The sequence below is a fragment of the Mus pahari genome, chromosome 5 (genome assembly GCF_900095145.1).
Source record: "Mus pahari chromosome 5, PAHARI_EIJ_v1.1, whole genome shotgun sequence".
Classification (NCBI taxonomy): domain Eukaryota; kingdom Metazoa; phylum Chordata; class Mammalia; order Rodentia; family Muridae; genus Mus; species Mus pahari.
Window position 1 is genome coordinate 17,199,787 of NC_034594.1, and position 15,178 is coordinate 17,214,964.

The 15,178-nt window shown below is 52.4% G+C and overlaps 1 protein-coding gene across 4 annotated transcripts in view; it reads right to left on the reverse strand.

The window, feature by feature from the left end:
- Positions 1 to 15,178, reverse strand: part of Fam178b (family with sequence similarity 178 member B) — a 126,738-nt gene that overhangs the window by 4,123 nt on the left and 107,437 nt on the right. For 3 of the 4 annotated variants that reach the window (XM_021198278.1, XM_021198279.2, XM_021198280.2), the window contains one exon: positions 11,589 to 11,714. In XM_021198278.1, coding sequence (XP_021053937.1) covers positions 11,589 to 11,714 — 126 coding nt within the window. Of the gene's footprint in view, positions 1 to 11,588; positions 11,715 to 14,439; positions 14,516 to 15,178 lie in introns of those variants that run through there. The other variant, XM_029538889.1, reaches the window with a different exon arrangement.

Sequence of the window (15,178 nt, forward strand, 5' to 3'; positions counted from 1 at the left end):
TGGTGCTAGAAGGTAGCAGTATTTGGTGTGGGCTGAACACACTGGTAGGCACAGTCTTTTTAGGACAAAGGATTCCAAGGTGTGTCTTGTATATTCCTACTGCTGCCCTCCATACAGTGGGTGTGTGATGCGTGTATGTGGGGGCATGAGTTTGTGTCTTGTCTGTCTGTCTGCACTAGGGATTCAACTCAGCTTACATATGTAAAGCACACACTCTTCCACTGAGCTGCATCATCAGCCCACATCCTCCTCTCCCCTCAGTTATGAATATTGGGGGGAAGGGCTAGAGAGGTGGCAGCTGTCAGCACCCCAGGTGGAAGGCTCACACCCACCTATAACTCCAGCTCTGGGGTATTCCCATGCCTCTAGCTCCTTGAGCAAGTGTACTCTACTCCTGTGGACATGCCCCACCCCAACACACACACACACACACACACACACACACACACACACACACACAATCAAAAATGATAAAAATCTGAGGGTATATGCATTTAGTGCCAGTATTCAGGAGGCAGAGGCAGGTGGATTTCTGTGAGTTTGAGGGCAGTGTAATAGATTTTATATTCACCCCCACCTGAAGTTCAACTGTTTATATATATAAACAAAGAAAAAGCATGAGCTTGAGAGGGAGCATAGGGAGGGGAGACAGGAAAAAAAGAAGGGGGTGGGTGGGTGATATAAGTGTATTTTAATTTTTAAAATAAAAAATATGTTCTCAAATAAATAATAAAAATCTTTTTTAAGGGACTACTTCTGACAACTAGGGATGTAACTCATATAGTACAATGCTTGCCTAGCACGTAGGAGACCTCAGGGACAATTCCTGCTACCATAAAACTGGGCCTGGTATCACAGGCCTGCAATCCCAGCACTCTTTAGAGCAGGATCAGAAGTTCAAAGTCACAGTAAGTTCAAGGATAGGCTGGAGTATCTGTCTTTAAAAAAAAAAAAAAAAATTCTGTATAATAGATTTTACTGATTTGTTAAAGATTTGTTGGTGGGACCCTGACTGTTTTTTTTTTTCGAGACAGGGTTTCTCTGTATAGCTCTGGCTGTCCTGGAACTCACTTTGTAGACCAGGCTGGCCTCGAACTCAGAAACCCACCTGCCTCTACCTCCCAAGTGCCACCACGCCCGGCTGACCCTGACTGTTTTAATTGAGCATAACTGAGTTTGGAATCAAAAAGGAGCGCGGGGTCTTGGAAGGAAGCCGAGGCCCCTTTGTGACAAAGCATTGGGCTTTGAACAGAGTCCTAGTGAGAAGGGAAAAAGGATGCCAAAGAGCACCTCCAAGGGCCACAGCGCTGGGGTGGGGGGGTGGGACCGGGGGCAGGGTGTTGTCTGCCAGGATCTCTCCTAGGCCCAGGCATAGTAAAGACCGGGGATGCCCACGGAGTTGCAGCAGGGGTTGGGGAGGGCCTAGTGACTCCTGACCTCGAAGGCTTTTCTCCTGTAAATGACTTTCTCCAGCACACCCCACCTCCACCTGAAGTTCAACTGGGGAGGTCGGTGCATCATCTGGGCTGCAGGAGTTGGCTTCTCCAGTGGAGGCTACAGGGCAGGCTGTAGGTTCCCAGGCACCCGGGCACGCACGCCCTGGCGGAAAGGCTCCCAGCTTCTGTGCCCGGTGCACAGGGTTGGCTAGGAAAAACAAGTAGCAGTGCACAGCTCCTGTTTCATGCTTTAGTCCACACTGCTGATTCCATAACTTAATCTTCTAGGAAAACCACAGATAAACTAGTCTGAGGTGCGTGTTTGTATGTTTTGTCTTGCTGGGGGAGGAGGTATTGGGTGTTCACCAAATTCTGTAAGCTGTTTCTCCAGAGGAAAACTCCAAACGCACGCCAGCCTTGGGCTTGCTGGGTTTTCTCCTTTAATAGACTCTGACTTTGAGGCCTCAGGAGCGAGCGGCAGATGCTTGGGTCCCCCGCAGAGCTTTGGCTCAGTGGTAGAACCCTGGTCCAGCAAAGGTAAGCTTAAGGTTCTCAGTTCCACCCCTGATCCCTCTAAATCAAGAGCACAGTGGCTCAGGCCTCTGAGCACAAAGTTTGAGAGGCCGAGGAGTTTATTCCTGGCCAGCTGGACCACAGACTGTCTGAAGGAAGCAAACTCCAGCTGTGTGTACAACCCTAGCACTGGGCAGGGCAAGGAGCAAGTTGAGTTCAGCTTCCAGTACCTAACAAATTTTTGGCAAACCTGGGCTACTTAAGACTGTCTCAAAAACAAAACAAAACAAAACAAAAAAACAAAACAAAAACAAAAACAAAAACAAAAACAAACTAAAAGCTGGGCATAGGTGACTCACATCTTTAATGCCCATGCACTGGGGAGGCACAGTCAGGCAGATCGCTGAGTCCAGGGCCAGCCTGGTCTACAGAGTGAGTTCCAGAATAGCTGGGGCTAGACAGAGAAACCAACCAACCAAACCTAACTTTCAGTATGGACACAAGCCGTGTCAGTGTGGCCCGTGTCCCCACTTTGTCTCCCCTTACTTCCTAAGGACATGCAGGTGAAGGTCTCATTTGTATCAGTCAGGGAAGCCAATTATTAGCAGGAGCCAGGGGCTGCTCTGGGCCTGGAGCAGGCAGAAGCCAAGACCCTTCTTCTAAATGTCACTGCCTGGGACCCAGATGGGCTAGGGGTACAAAGTAGGCACGCTGGGCAGGTGGGGGTGGTCCCACTAGGAGGATGTGAACAGCCCGAGTAAAGAGCCACATTTTCCTGTCACAGTTACCTGTTCCTGTCCTAGCGGCCACCACAGACACTCAGAAGGAAGTAGGGGCCAGAGGCGAAGACGTGGGCTTTGCCTCTCTATCTTTAGGGACACAACTGGCCTTTTCCTGAGTCCATGGGAGGTCCTGTTAGGGGTGGGTGTGTGTGTCCTCGGGGGCTGTGGGGAGGGAGTTAGCCCTCCTCGGTGTTGGGGCTGTGGATCAGCTAGGCCCAGCCAGCTCTGGAGCCCAGCCCCTCCTACATGACCAGGAATCCAAGCTGGGAAACCACAGTGGGAAAGAGAGCCGGGAAATCTCAGCGAAGGAGAGAGGCAGAGGATGAAGAACAGGGCGTGTCTGGACCCAGAACTGACAAGCTGAGGCAGTACTGTCCCTGGGTCACAGTGCCAGCGGGGCCTTTGCTTCCACTTCCTGGGTCTCTCCCCAGAGTCTGGTGGCAGGGCTCTTCCCAGAAGCTCACTGTGGTGTGTCACTGTGGCCCTCCACCAAAGCAAGGACCCAGCAGGCAGCAGGCAGGGAGCACCTCCGGCTGTCCTCCACTTAGTTCTGATCTCAGCAATCACTCCTTAAGTCTCCTGGGTCAAGTGGAACTCATTTGCAAGTTTTTGTCAAATGAGACAAAAGGGAACATGGGTGGACATTTCCCAGGCACTTCATCCTTCAGGAAATCCCCTGCTAGCTAATGCCAAGGAGGGTAGGCTGGGTTACTTACACCAAAGGGAAGAAGGGAAAAGGGAGTTCCCAGGAAGCCACTTTCCCTAACAGAGCAGCTTGGTTTCTCCCACCTCAGGTCATGCCCAGGGATGTCGTCTTACCCCGGAGTCTTTAGATGGAACCCCTCCCTCAGAAGGGGACAGTAGATTTCTCATGGGCAAGCAGATTCTGGAAGTAGGTCCAGTCAGGCTCTAGGCAGTGCTAGGTGGGGAGGAGCTGGGGAGAGCTGAGGCTAGCCCAGGACTCCTGAGGGAGGAGGATGAGCGAGCCGCACAGGCTGTAGCTCTCTACGCTGTGTTGCTGAGGTGCAGGCTCACCTGGCAGGAGTCTGTGCACCTGCTCAGCAGCTCCAGGATGCCAGAGCTACCTATGCTGTCTCTGCCTCTGACGTCACAGGCCCTGGCTGGTGGTTACCCTGGGGAACGTGCATTCATCTCAGTCTCCAAGGTCTGGAGGCCCAGCCCAGCCTGACAACTGATCCCAGAAGAATCCTGCGCTAAGTACCACTCCTGCCTCCCTCACGTGGGTCCTCTCGGGGACCGGGTGAGAGTACATTGGCTGAAGCTGAACTCTAGAAGGTCACCTGTGTGAGAGGTGGACTATGATTCGTTTACCTTTTAAAATTAAATTTAAAATCTAGTATCACAGCAACCTGATGTACAGAGGGGACATTCAGAGAAGGCCTGGTAACCCTATGCCTTAGCATATGTGTAAGCTCAAGCTTGGCTAGATCCCCAACATGTCCAGTGAAGGAAAAATCTAGTAAGAAGCAGATATCTGGGATCTTCATCAGGAGACATTGTGTGTGTGTGTGTGTGTGTGTGTGTGTGTGTGTGTGTATGTACTTGTGTGTGGGCAAGTGTGTGTGCACATACACACATGTACTTGTATAACTGTTCTAAATAGAGATGAGACTGAGAACTTCCGGATCTGAGTCCATGGATATCTTAAGACAAGACCCAGAGGCCCGGCTGTCTCTGTGTAGATGGGGTCCATCAGCCTGTGCTCCTGTGAAGGGCAAACAGCACCATCATTTAGCCCAAACCAAGAGTTTCAGCTCAAGGAGAGAATCGGGCTCTAAGCATCTCAGGAGTCCTTTTGGAGGCACAGGCCATGCACGTTTCTGAGTCTGCCTTATCTGAACACTGGCACTTTGCACCTGCCATCTTGGATTGGTAGGACATCTTCTTCTCTGTTCTATGTGCATACTTACACACTGCTCTCCTTGTCCATGCAGCTCCAGGTCCAAGGTTATGTTCCTGACCTTGGCCTTGGCAGGCCCTAGATTAGCAAGCAAGCAGAGGGCTGCAAGCAGACATCTGTTCTGAAAGAAAAGCTGGCTTCCAAAGTGACTCTGCCCAGGACAGGGCATTGGTCACTAGTCCCAGCACGTAGGAAATGATGAGGACACATGATTAACTGCTAGGAAATGAGATGTGTGACATAATACCCTTCCTAGCCCAGAGTCCCTGAAGATACAGGGTCAAGAGGCCAGGCAGCAGACGTCACAGGCACAGCCTGCCAGATTCACCACTGGGTAGGGCTGGGCAGGCCACCCTATTCTGCAAACGAAAGTGATGGGCCATGCAGGTGGGTGGAGCCCTGAAAATGGAACAGTGATGTGGTCATTTTAGGGTGAGAGGGGACAGACTGGCAGCATCTAGACAGGAACAGGACTTCCTGCTCAGCTGCTGGGAACAAGCACTAAGTGAAAAGTTGCTCTTAGGACCCCAGCTGGGTCCAGAGGCAGGAGGGAGGAATCTTCCCAGGGTGCTAGAGGATCTGAGAGGCCCAGGATGTACCCATATACCCCGCAGCCCCCCCCCCATTTCCTCAGTGTGAACCTGAGCTGTTCTAACTTCCCAGAAAATGAGTTCTGAGACCTCTCACAGTGGGATCCTCTTGTAAGTTCCATTTCAACTTTGAGGATGGGCCCTGAGGGGCTCCAGTTCCTGCTCTGAGGACTGGGTGGGAGCTGGAGAAGCTCTGGCCCAGGAGATAGGGTGGGACATAATATTCGGGAAGGCTGAGGGCATGTCTACAGTGCTGCCCTCCTGACAGCCGGACTACAGCACACGTGTCTCCCTGGGGAGGAGCCTTGAGGCTATGAGCAAATCCTTGGGAGAGTGATGCCACCCTGCCCACCCTTCCTCTCTGGGTTCCTGGGGTGGGGGCAAGGGCAAATAAGATGATAGGCAGCTGCTTCTCCAGCTGGGACCAGAGACCCTGATCCCACAGGAGTTTAGGCAGAAAACCTAGCTCTGCCCGTAATCTCTTGCTACAGGAGTCTGTGTGTGTGAGTTCAGGTTTACACATGTGCATGCATATCAGCATGTGGGCCTGAGGGCATGGGTGAGCATGTGGAGCTCTTCGAGGAGTAACTGGAACTGGTCACCTGTAAAGAGAGCTGGTTTCTCTCAAAGCCCATGACAGAAGAACAGGGCGTACCGTACAGCCCAAAGGTACCTAGGACATATCCCTTCCTTTGTAAGAATGGCCTAGCTTCCTGTCCCCTACTTTTAGGCCAAACTGTTCCATGGTGGTGTCTACAGACTTGACTCCAGCAGAATACATGTGACCTGGACCAGCCAATCACGGTCCACGCCAAGCCAGTGAGACTTGACTCTGGGACAGATGCTCTTTCTTTAGCCCTGGCCAGGGTGGCCGAGAAAAAAGAGGTCAACCCAGGGTTTCCCACAAAGGCAACAGGGAACCTCTCTGGGAATGCACCATAGGGTACAAGCATTGGGGAAAGTGACACTGGGGTTTTGTCACACTGTGCATGTAACCCTGGGTTCACCTAAGTCTGGGTCATCTAAAGAGGTGCAGCAAGGACACAGAGAAGGGACTGAAGGGGTGAACAGCAGGCAGCAGCACTTAGAGCATGCTCCTACAACCCACTCTTGGCTAATTCAGGCCAGGCTGGGTGTGGGGCTGGTGGGGAAGATAGCTGGCACGGCTTATTTCTGCTCAGGTTGGGCATTTCAATGGAGGCCTGGGGCTAAGGCTGACTTGGGACCTGGCTAAGAAAGGCCATCTCTGTTTATGTTCATGAAGGGAGTGTACAGGCCATGGGGTATATGAACTGTTAGGACCCAGGGTTTAACAGACATGAAGTACAAGACAGAAAGATGCACCGCCAAGGCCATCAGCATGCAGGGTGCTGGGGTTTGATCTCAGGGCTGTAGGTGATGGGGCAGAGGCTTCAGGTGGCCAAGTTTGAGAATGATATAACAGGTCTGAAGGTAACCTACAGAGCGCCCGGAGAAGTGGAGACACTTGCGGGAAAGGGACCCTTAGGGCCCTCCAGAGCCCTGGGTTGACTGGGGTGAAGGAGCGAGCAGGCCAACCCTCCAGTGGGCTAGGCTTGAATAAAAGCTCCCTGGACCCCACCCTGCCTCCTGGGCTTCACCCTGTCCCTGCAAGCCTGGCTCATGTTCTTGCAACGAACCATGATTTCTGGGAACAAAGCAAAGCTGGCCCCGGGCCCTGGTCTACAGGTTCCTAGACTTGCATGTAGTTCAACTCTCTTACAGGGTCAGCTTCTCAGAGGCCCAGGTTTCTGACAAAATACAGCTGATGCTCCTCATTTTGGAGGAAGGAAGATGGAACAGAACCACAAGCCAGCCAGGGAAGAACTAAGGAGTCTTCATGTCTATTTTCTGTTCCTCAAATCCAGTTTCCTCACAGCTCTCCTAACCCTGGCCTGACCCAAGTTTACAGCACTGTGTGTGGGGCCAAGTACTGCATTTTCAGGTGGCAAAGTGGGGAGAGGCTCCAGGATCCACTTCTCTTTGAAGACTAAGATCACACAGGTTCAAGCCAAGCCCAAGGGAATATAAGTCCCTTTTGTTGGGGTTAGAAGTACCAGCAAGGGAGACCAGAAACGAGCACAGAGATGCCAGAGAGCAGCTCACCCTGTCCTGTCCCTGCAGTGAAAGCTGGCCTCCCCCCCCCCCCACCGCCTTCCATTAAGGCAGTTCTTGGCAGGGTCAGCCAGCACAGGGACAGACCGCTGCAGTCGACAGTTGCAGCAGAAAAAGCAGCAAAACTTGTTCACCAAGTCTCTCAACACACCTGGCACACCACAAGGGTTTACAGGAGATACACACAGGGCACTGCACACAAACACATGGCAGGCCCACGCCCCGCACAGAGGCTGGGCAGACACACACCTCTGTGTGCCTGCTGGAGCCTAACCCCAGCATCACCCACACTCTAGCACCTCCCCCCATAATATCATTTCTTTGCAAACACTGCTCCTCCATAAACAAGCTTCCCTGAGGCCTCTGTGGCACACACAAGTCTGCCTGTGATTGACCCTTGCATGGAGGGAATGTCCCTGCAGGAGGATGACCCACGTACAGTCCTCAGTGAGCCTCAAGCTGTCATCCTTGGAAGCCATCCACTGACATGCTGAGAGGAGGCACATTTGGGGTGGGGGCGGGGTGAGGGTGGGGGTGGGGGTGGTGAGGCAAGTTCCCAGGGCCAAGTTGACTTCCTTATCCTTAGTTTTCATTCCACAATGGAAGACAGTTTAACTTCCTCAGATTTAACCAACTAGAGAGACACTCCTATCCTACCATCATGATTCTGGTTCCCTATACCTCCCATAGCTCTCAGGGGGAACTTCCCTTAATACAGCATCCTGGCTGTGAGGTAGCTCAGTAGCAAGCATATGCTTAGCGTGTGACTGGGCATCATGACACTCAGCAGTGTCAGAGAAAAAGTACAAGTATGTATATCTATATGTGTATATACATATATACATACATATATACACACATATATATATGTATGTATATAAATATAAATGTATACATACATAGGAACAGACAGGGAAGAAAAAGCAAAAATTAGTTGGAAGCTGTGGTTAAACAGGAACAAGAAACATAAGGGCAGATTTGACAAGACCAAAATATCAGCCATCTCTGTAAACGTGAATGGGTTCCAACTCAACTCTGAGCTGAACACGATATATATAACTAGGCCACATCTGGCCACATGCAGATGTTACTTTCCATACTTGAAAGCAAATACCCCAGTAGACCCTAGCACTGGACTGGAGGGCTGAGCTTGTAGACTGGAGGAAAAAAACCAAGTCAAGGTATGCAGTGTTTGTCTGCCTGCAGCCAGAAGGCCGGTCTCACTGGGACCTGGGAAGGAGCTGCCTCTGGCAGAATCGTGTCCCTGGGCCGAAAGGAAGCCCCGAGAAGCCAGCCCTCCTGTTGCTCGCCTCTCCTCTGTGTAAGCACTGGCACCTCCTAACTGGAGCTGACAGGAGGCCTGCCTTTTGGTGGGGCCAGGCCTCAAGCATCTTCTCATCTATATGTTTACCCTTACCCTGGGTAAACCCAACCCACACCAGGAGAGCCCAGGGCATAGACAGCCATCGAGGAGATCAGCACTCTATATAAATATTTTGAGATGGTTGTCTTATTATATTGTCCCGGCTGGAATTGAACTCATGGGATTGAAAAATGAACTCCAACCGCCTCCCCCCAGTTTCCTGAATAGCCTGGACTACAGGTTCTAGGCACACTTTAAAATGCTGAGTCCTCTAACCCTCTAACGCTCCTTCTCCATTTTTTGGTAGTGACCTCGCATAAACTAGGTAAGCAGGAACTCCTGAGTCAGGTTCCAGCCCTCCACAGAAAGCCTGACTTTTCACATGTATTTTTGTCTGTGCTAGTAGCCTGTCAACTGACTTTGACCCTGCTTGGGAACCCGACCTGCCCCTGCCTCCAGTGCAGCTCATTCCTCCTCCCTGCCCCCACACAGTGGAAGCCTGAGCAGTTGCTTTTTTTGTTAAAGTACTCGGTGGTTAGCTTTCCCAGGCAGCAACCTTACTAACTTATAATTACCAACAATGCCCTGTGATTGGCTCTCTCATTACCCAAGGTAACACTTCTGAAGCCCAGGGTTCCATAAATGCTGTGGTCTTAATGATCCAAGGCCATTAAGGCAGAGAGGGCAGGAGAGCAGAGGGCCAGAGCAGAGCAGAACAGGAGAGGGCTCGAACACATTTACTTGTTCAGTTTTTCATTTAGTGGCAAAAACATGCACTGTTGAGACACATAGCTGCCCACAACCCAGCCAGACAGCCAGACGTACAAAGGGACAACGGCGGGGCCTCGTTGTGCCCACCTATCTTCCCTGGAGGGAGGAGGAGGGTTAGCCAGCCTGCGGCAGAGAGAGGAGGTGGGGAGACCAGAAGAAGAGCCTGCAGAAGTGTTTATTTGCAGGGCTGGTGTAGGGTTGTGACCCCTGCAGTTTAGAGCAGGAAATCTCCCAGACAGGAGTGAGTTTAGCGTGGGATAGGCAGAAGCTCAGCATGGTGGCCCCAGAGGCTGAGAAGAAGCCATCTCCTTTGTGAATGATCACCTCCAGTTGACCTCAATCTGGCCTCAGTTTCCCCATTGCACTTGAGAAGCCAAACAGCAAAGACTTTGAGCTCTGGGGATGAAAGGCTGCTCCATCCCAGACCACTACTCCCTGTAAAATAGGGCGGATGACGCCACTGCTCATTTTGGCTGCTGAGTAGTCCCATTGCATCTTTGAAGATGAAACAATGCTCAGGCCTAATGAGGAGTCAGTTGGCTGAGGTGGGGTGGGACCTAGTCACCTGCCTGGCCCCTCCCAGCCATCATTGCACTCAGCCCAGGCACAGGCCTGTAACCATGTCACACTTCTCTACCCTGGCAATGCACTAGACCCCATGCCCACCACGCACACACCTGATGTCCCTGCCTCTCCCCTTCCCTCCCCTGCTTGCCTCTGCCCTTGGTTGCTTCACTGCCTGGGGCTCTTCAGGCCGCCCCTGCCCTGTCCCCTTGCCCCCGCCCACGCCCTTCCTATCATCCCCTTCCTATGCTCCCCAGCCAGTATACTCTTTGCCTGAGCACCCTGGGTGTGCTGTTCTCTTCCACAGCTTTACGGTGAAACTCATCATTTCCAATAGGCAGCCAAGGAGGAGAGGTGGCTGTGCTGTGCACTAAGTGCAGGAGTCCGCAACTTGCTTACCCTCCCATCCAGTGACTACTACCCACACACCTGCAATTGCTATTAGCAGGTCAGAAATGTGGTGAGCCCCAGGAAGCCTGGGGCCTGGAAAGAGCCACACCCCTGCTGGGTGAGGCTGTAGACTGACCCTCAAGGCTCCCTCCTGGAAGCCAGACAGTCTCTGCTCAGACAGCCCAGAAAGCAGCCTTGTTTTTTCCTCTGCTCCTCTTCTCAAGTATCCAGCTACCTACCCTGATGCTGACCCCAACTCCTTTCTACAGCCCCCTAAACGTCCTGGGAAACATCTGGCAAAGGAAGAGAGGCGTTCAGATGGTACCCACCTCCCAGAGAGATGTCACCTTGTAAAAGCACTGATAGGAATCCCAAGGCAAAGCTAACGCACCCTGCATGGTCTGGGAGGGGAGCTGGGAGTGTGCACCTAGGGACTAGCCCATCTTCTTAATGGCTCATTTGTGTTCATTAGGTAATTAGCTCACTTATCTGATTCTCAGAGTGATGCCCAAAGGCTGGACTACTGGACTGTTAACACTCAAGTTCAGGAGTGACACTTCTGAATCCCACCTTCCTGAAGGTACCGACCCTCATCTCCAGTCTTCATTCTGAGTCTCTAGCGATAGAAGAGCTCATGGAGATCCACTTGGAAGCCCCCATGCCCACCATGGTCCCTGCTCTGAAACTAACCGAGAGAACACACAGGCCTCTGCCTCCCAAACCAGGGGACCTCAGTGCCCTTGACTTGCACCCAAATTTGGCTTTCAGGAAAGCTGGTCAATGCTTAGAAGAACTTCTGTGGAAGAACTGGGGAAAGGTCAAGGCCTAAGCCTTGTCAACATTAGTGGAAATAAGCGGAGAGGTTGGGCAAAGCTCTCTTGCTCTGTCTGTGCTCACAGCTTCACCCGCGCTTACATGCACGGGTGGGTACGGGTGCTAATGGAAGGGTTTGGAGGGATACTGAGCGCCTCCTCCTCACACAGAGGGTGACCTGCTGGCCTCTGGCCTCCCGTGGCTTGTGGTTCTGGAAGGGCCCACAGGCTATACAATGGGAAGCACCCCACCTTCACCGCAAACGGGGGCAGCAGGGTGTTAGTGAAGGCAGGCAGGACCTGAGGTGCTCACCTTGTGGTCTAGCTCGGCACTGGCCTTTGACTGTTGCCCTGGACTGGATGGCAAGGTTTCAATGCCCAGACACTGCCTGAGGGACGAAGGTCTCATGAGGCTGAGGAGCTGGCTGAGCAAGGTTAGCTGGGGAGAAGAAAGGAGACTGTGACTGAGCATGTGCACTGGTGTTCTCGGAGGACACCCTCAACTCGTGGCCAAGGCTCAGAGCCCCAGCTTCCAGGTCAGGATCCACCTCTTATGAGCCATGAGCTCTTAGACTTTGAGTATTTTGTCCCTAAAATGGTCCACACCCCTTTTTCCTAGGAGGAGGGACATGCCTGTGCGCGCGCTTGTGCACACACACACACACACACACACACAGTGAGCCCTTTGATGAATTAGGAAGTTCCCCTGAAGCTTAAGGGTTTACCCTAATTCCTTGGAAAACCAAGACTAAGAAAGAGATTCCCTCTGCCCCTGAGTAGGACCTACGCCCACAGCTCACTCTCCCCTGTATCCCTCTCCTGTTCCTTGGCTTCTGGCTGTGACATGTTCAATCCACAGGAAAAGGACCATGTGTCCTCAGCTATGTCTGTCCATCCTGTGAGCCATGACCACAACTTCTCTGCCTGCCTGTCCTCAAGTCCTCTTCATCCGTACCGCGCTCTTTTTCCTCCGGGGAATTCCTGCTATTGAGTCTTCTAAGCCGTAAGGAACTTAGAACAGGAGAGTCTCCCACAATATAATAATGTCCACCAATACCAACAGCACTGTGTGTTTGAAACAAGGTCTCCTCTGTATTCCAAGCTGGCCTAATCCTCGTGCCCCACCCAGGTCTGCCTCCCCTCCTGACTGCTGGGATGGGGAAGCTCATACCACCAGGCCTACCGTCACCTTCTTTTGTTTTGTTTTATTTTTTGTTTTTTTTCGAGACAGGGTTTCTCTGTGTAGCCCTGGCTGNGTAGCCCTGGCTGTCCTGGAACTCACTCTGTAGACCAGGCTGGCCTCGAACTCAGAAATCCACCTGCCTCTGCCTCCCGAGTGCTGGGATTAAAGGCGTTCGCCACCACCGCCCAGCTGTGACAGCACATTTTAATTTTATTTATAGATAGGGTCCTGCCTGCCATGGTTCCTGGCTGGCCTGGTACTTCCTAAGTACACTAGGCTGGTCTCAAAATTCCAGCCATCTTCCCACCTCAGCCTCCTGAGTGCCAGGGATGTGTGCCTGCCCCGCTCTCAGTTTCTTTTCCTAAAACACTGTACTATTTTCTTGTCTAACAAAGTCACCAATAATCCACTCCCATCCAGTATCTGTAATCTCAGTCTCAGAAACTTCCTATCAGCTGTCTGTTAGATGGAGACTCCCCACAGTGTCTACACGCGGACTTGGTCATGTGATAATATACCAAGCGCCCCACCTCCTGCTTAGCTTTGAAGACATAGCCCAACCCCTTCTAGTGAACCTGTAGCTAGCCCCTCCCTCTAGTCACCCCAAACATGGGTTTGGGAAGTCTAGACAGGGCCCCAACAAGGGTTGCCCAGATGCTGGGCCAAGGCTGGGTAGAGGCAGGCAGTTCCCCAGTCCTCGCCCCTCTAAGGCATCCATGTGCAACCCCAGGATTGGGGGGTGGGGGGAGGATGCGGATGAAGGAGCAACGACAGGGCAGCAAGAGGACAGACTGCTTAGATCCAGCAGGTGCAGTGTGGCTACAGGCCAGAGAGCTGAGCCCCCAGCCCGACCCCAGGCTTGCCCAGCCGGGTGGCACAGCGCACCTGGCTTCCTCCTGTGACTCACCACCAGCACCTGCTCTGCACTTCAGCTGCCCTCAGCCTTGGAAGCCCTGGAGAGCAGCTGGGCAGGGAGGAGGCAGGCGAAGGGCTAGGAGGCAGGCTGGCTTTGGCTCCTGGAAGGAGGCCAGGCCTTCTCTGCAAAGCAGAAAGAAGGCAGCAAAAAAAAAAGAGGGAAGGTCTAGGCAGATACGGGCTTCCATCTGAAGCTGCGCTGGGAGCAGCACTGCCTTGTGCCCGCCTTCTAAGTCTGGGGATAATTTTCAAAACGGCCCTGGTCTTTAGCATGCTGGAGGCTCACAGCTGTGCAAGCACAGAGCTGCCCCGCCCTGCGTCCAAACCCACACCCCCAGAGTGAGTGAAGGCCTGCTTCATCAGAGCTAGGACCCTCCCTGCTCCAGGCGGTGAGGGCAGGGCTGGCACGGAGAGCAGACCGAGCACTTGCTCACGATTGTGTTTTCCTCTCGCTCCAGGAAAGCAGCTTGGTGGTGCTTCGGTGCACTCTTGCAATCTGGTCTCAGATTCGCTTTTGTTTCCCAGAATCGCCCCGCCCCCACATACCACCCTCTCTCAGGGATTAGGGCTTTTCTGGTCCCTAAAAGTCCTGTAAAGGGAGGGTCAGGACCAGACCAACCTTGTCTCCACCCCACCCCCACCTCCACTGTAGAGTGCCGACTCAGCAAACGCTCAGCCCATTAGGGCAGACACCTCAGGCAGGGGAAGCCATGAACATCACCCAGGACAGGCCTCCACTGGCCTTCCTCCTGGCAGGAAGAGGCAGAAGAGATCCTGGCAAAAGCAATTGTCTACAACAGCATGTGGCTCTTGCTCTCAAATCCTGGCAGTGGCTCCAATTTGCACAGGAGAAGTGGCTGTGAGGCACTAGGAGGTCCAAAGTGACCTGCTGTTGTTCTCTGGAGCCTGAGCCAGACAGTGCAGAACTGCCCCCTCCTTGGTCCTAGTCCACTGTCACATCTAACCCACAGCCCACACCACCCGCGCTTATGCCCCTGCTGTCCCCCGCCCTGCAGTTTTTTCCTACAGCACCACTTACTCTTTTGCACCAGGCTTAGTGTCTTACCAGGCCCTCCCTGGCTATGAGGTCAGGACTGTCAGTACTGCCTTCTCCTGCAGTGTCCACAGGGCCAAGCACCATGCCTGGCACATGGCCGGTGCTTAGTAAGTATTCATTAGACAAGTGAATGGCTAAACAGCAGGTTAGGACATTAGTTAATCGTTTCCTAGGAGATTCAAACGTTCGTATCCCATTCAAAACTCTGTTTTCCAAATTTCAAGACATGATTTGGGGCTAGATGTGGTGGCGTGTGCCTCTAATTCCAGCACTTGGAAGACAGAAGGAGGGCGGGCAGACCTCGGAGTTTGAGGCCAGTCTGGTCTACACAGCAAATTCCAGGACAGCTAGGATTACATAGAGAAATTCTATCTCAAAATTAACCAAAAATAATAAATAAAACATTTGACCAATTGTGGTTTGCTGCTAGCCATGGTTGCACACGCTTGTGAAGCAGATGCAGGGGGATCTCAAATTCAAGAGCAAAAGGCTTCATAGCAAGTCTCCAAACACGACAGCTCAGCGGGTAGAGGTGCTTGCTGCCAAGCCTGAGTTCGATCCCTGCATGCAGCACATGGAAGGAGAGACCAGCGTTGCCTCCTGCATGCTGTCCTCTGACTTCCATACGGACACTGCAGTGTGTGCACACACAATAAATCCTTATTTTAGCAAATGGTTTGCCTTGTTTCTGTGTTGCAAGAGGCTGGTATAAGAGACAAACTCCTGGTTTCCTCCCAAACCTGTTCCA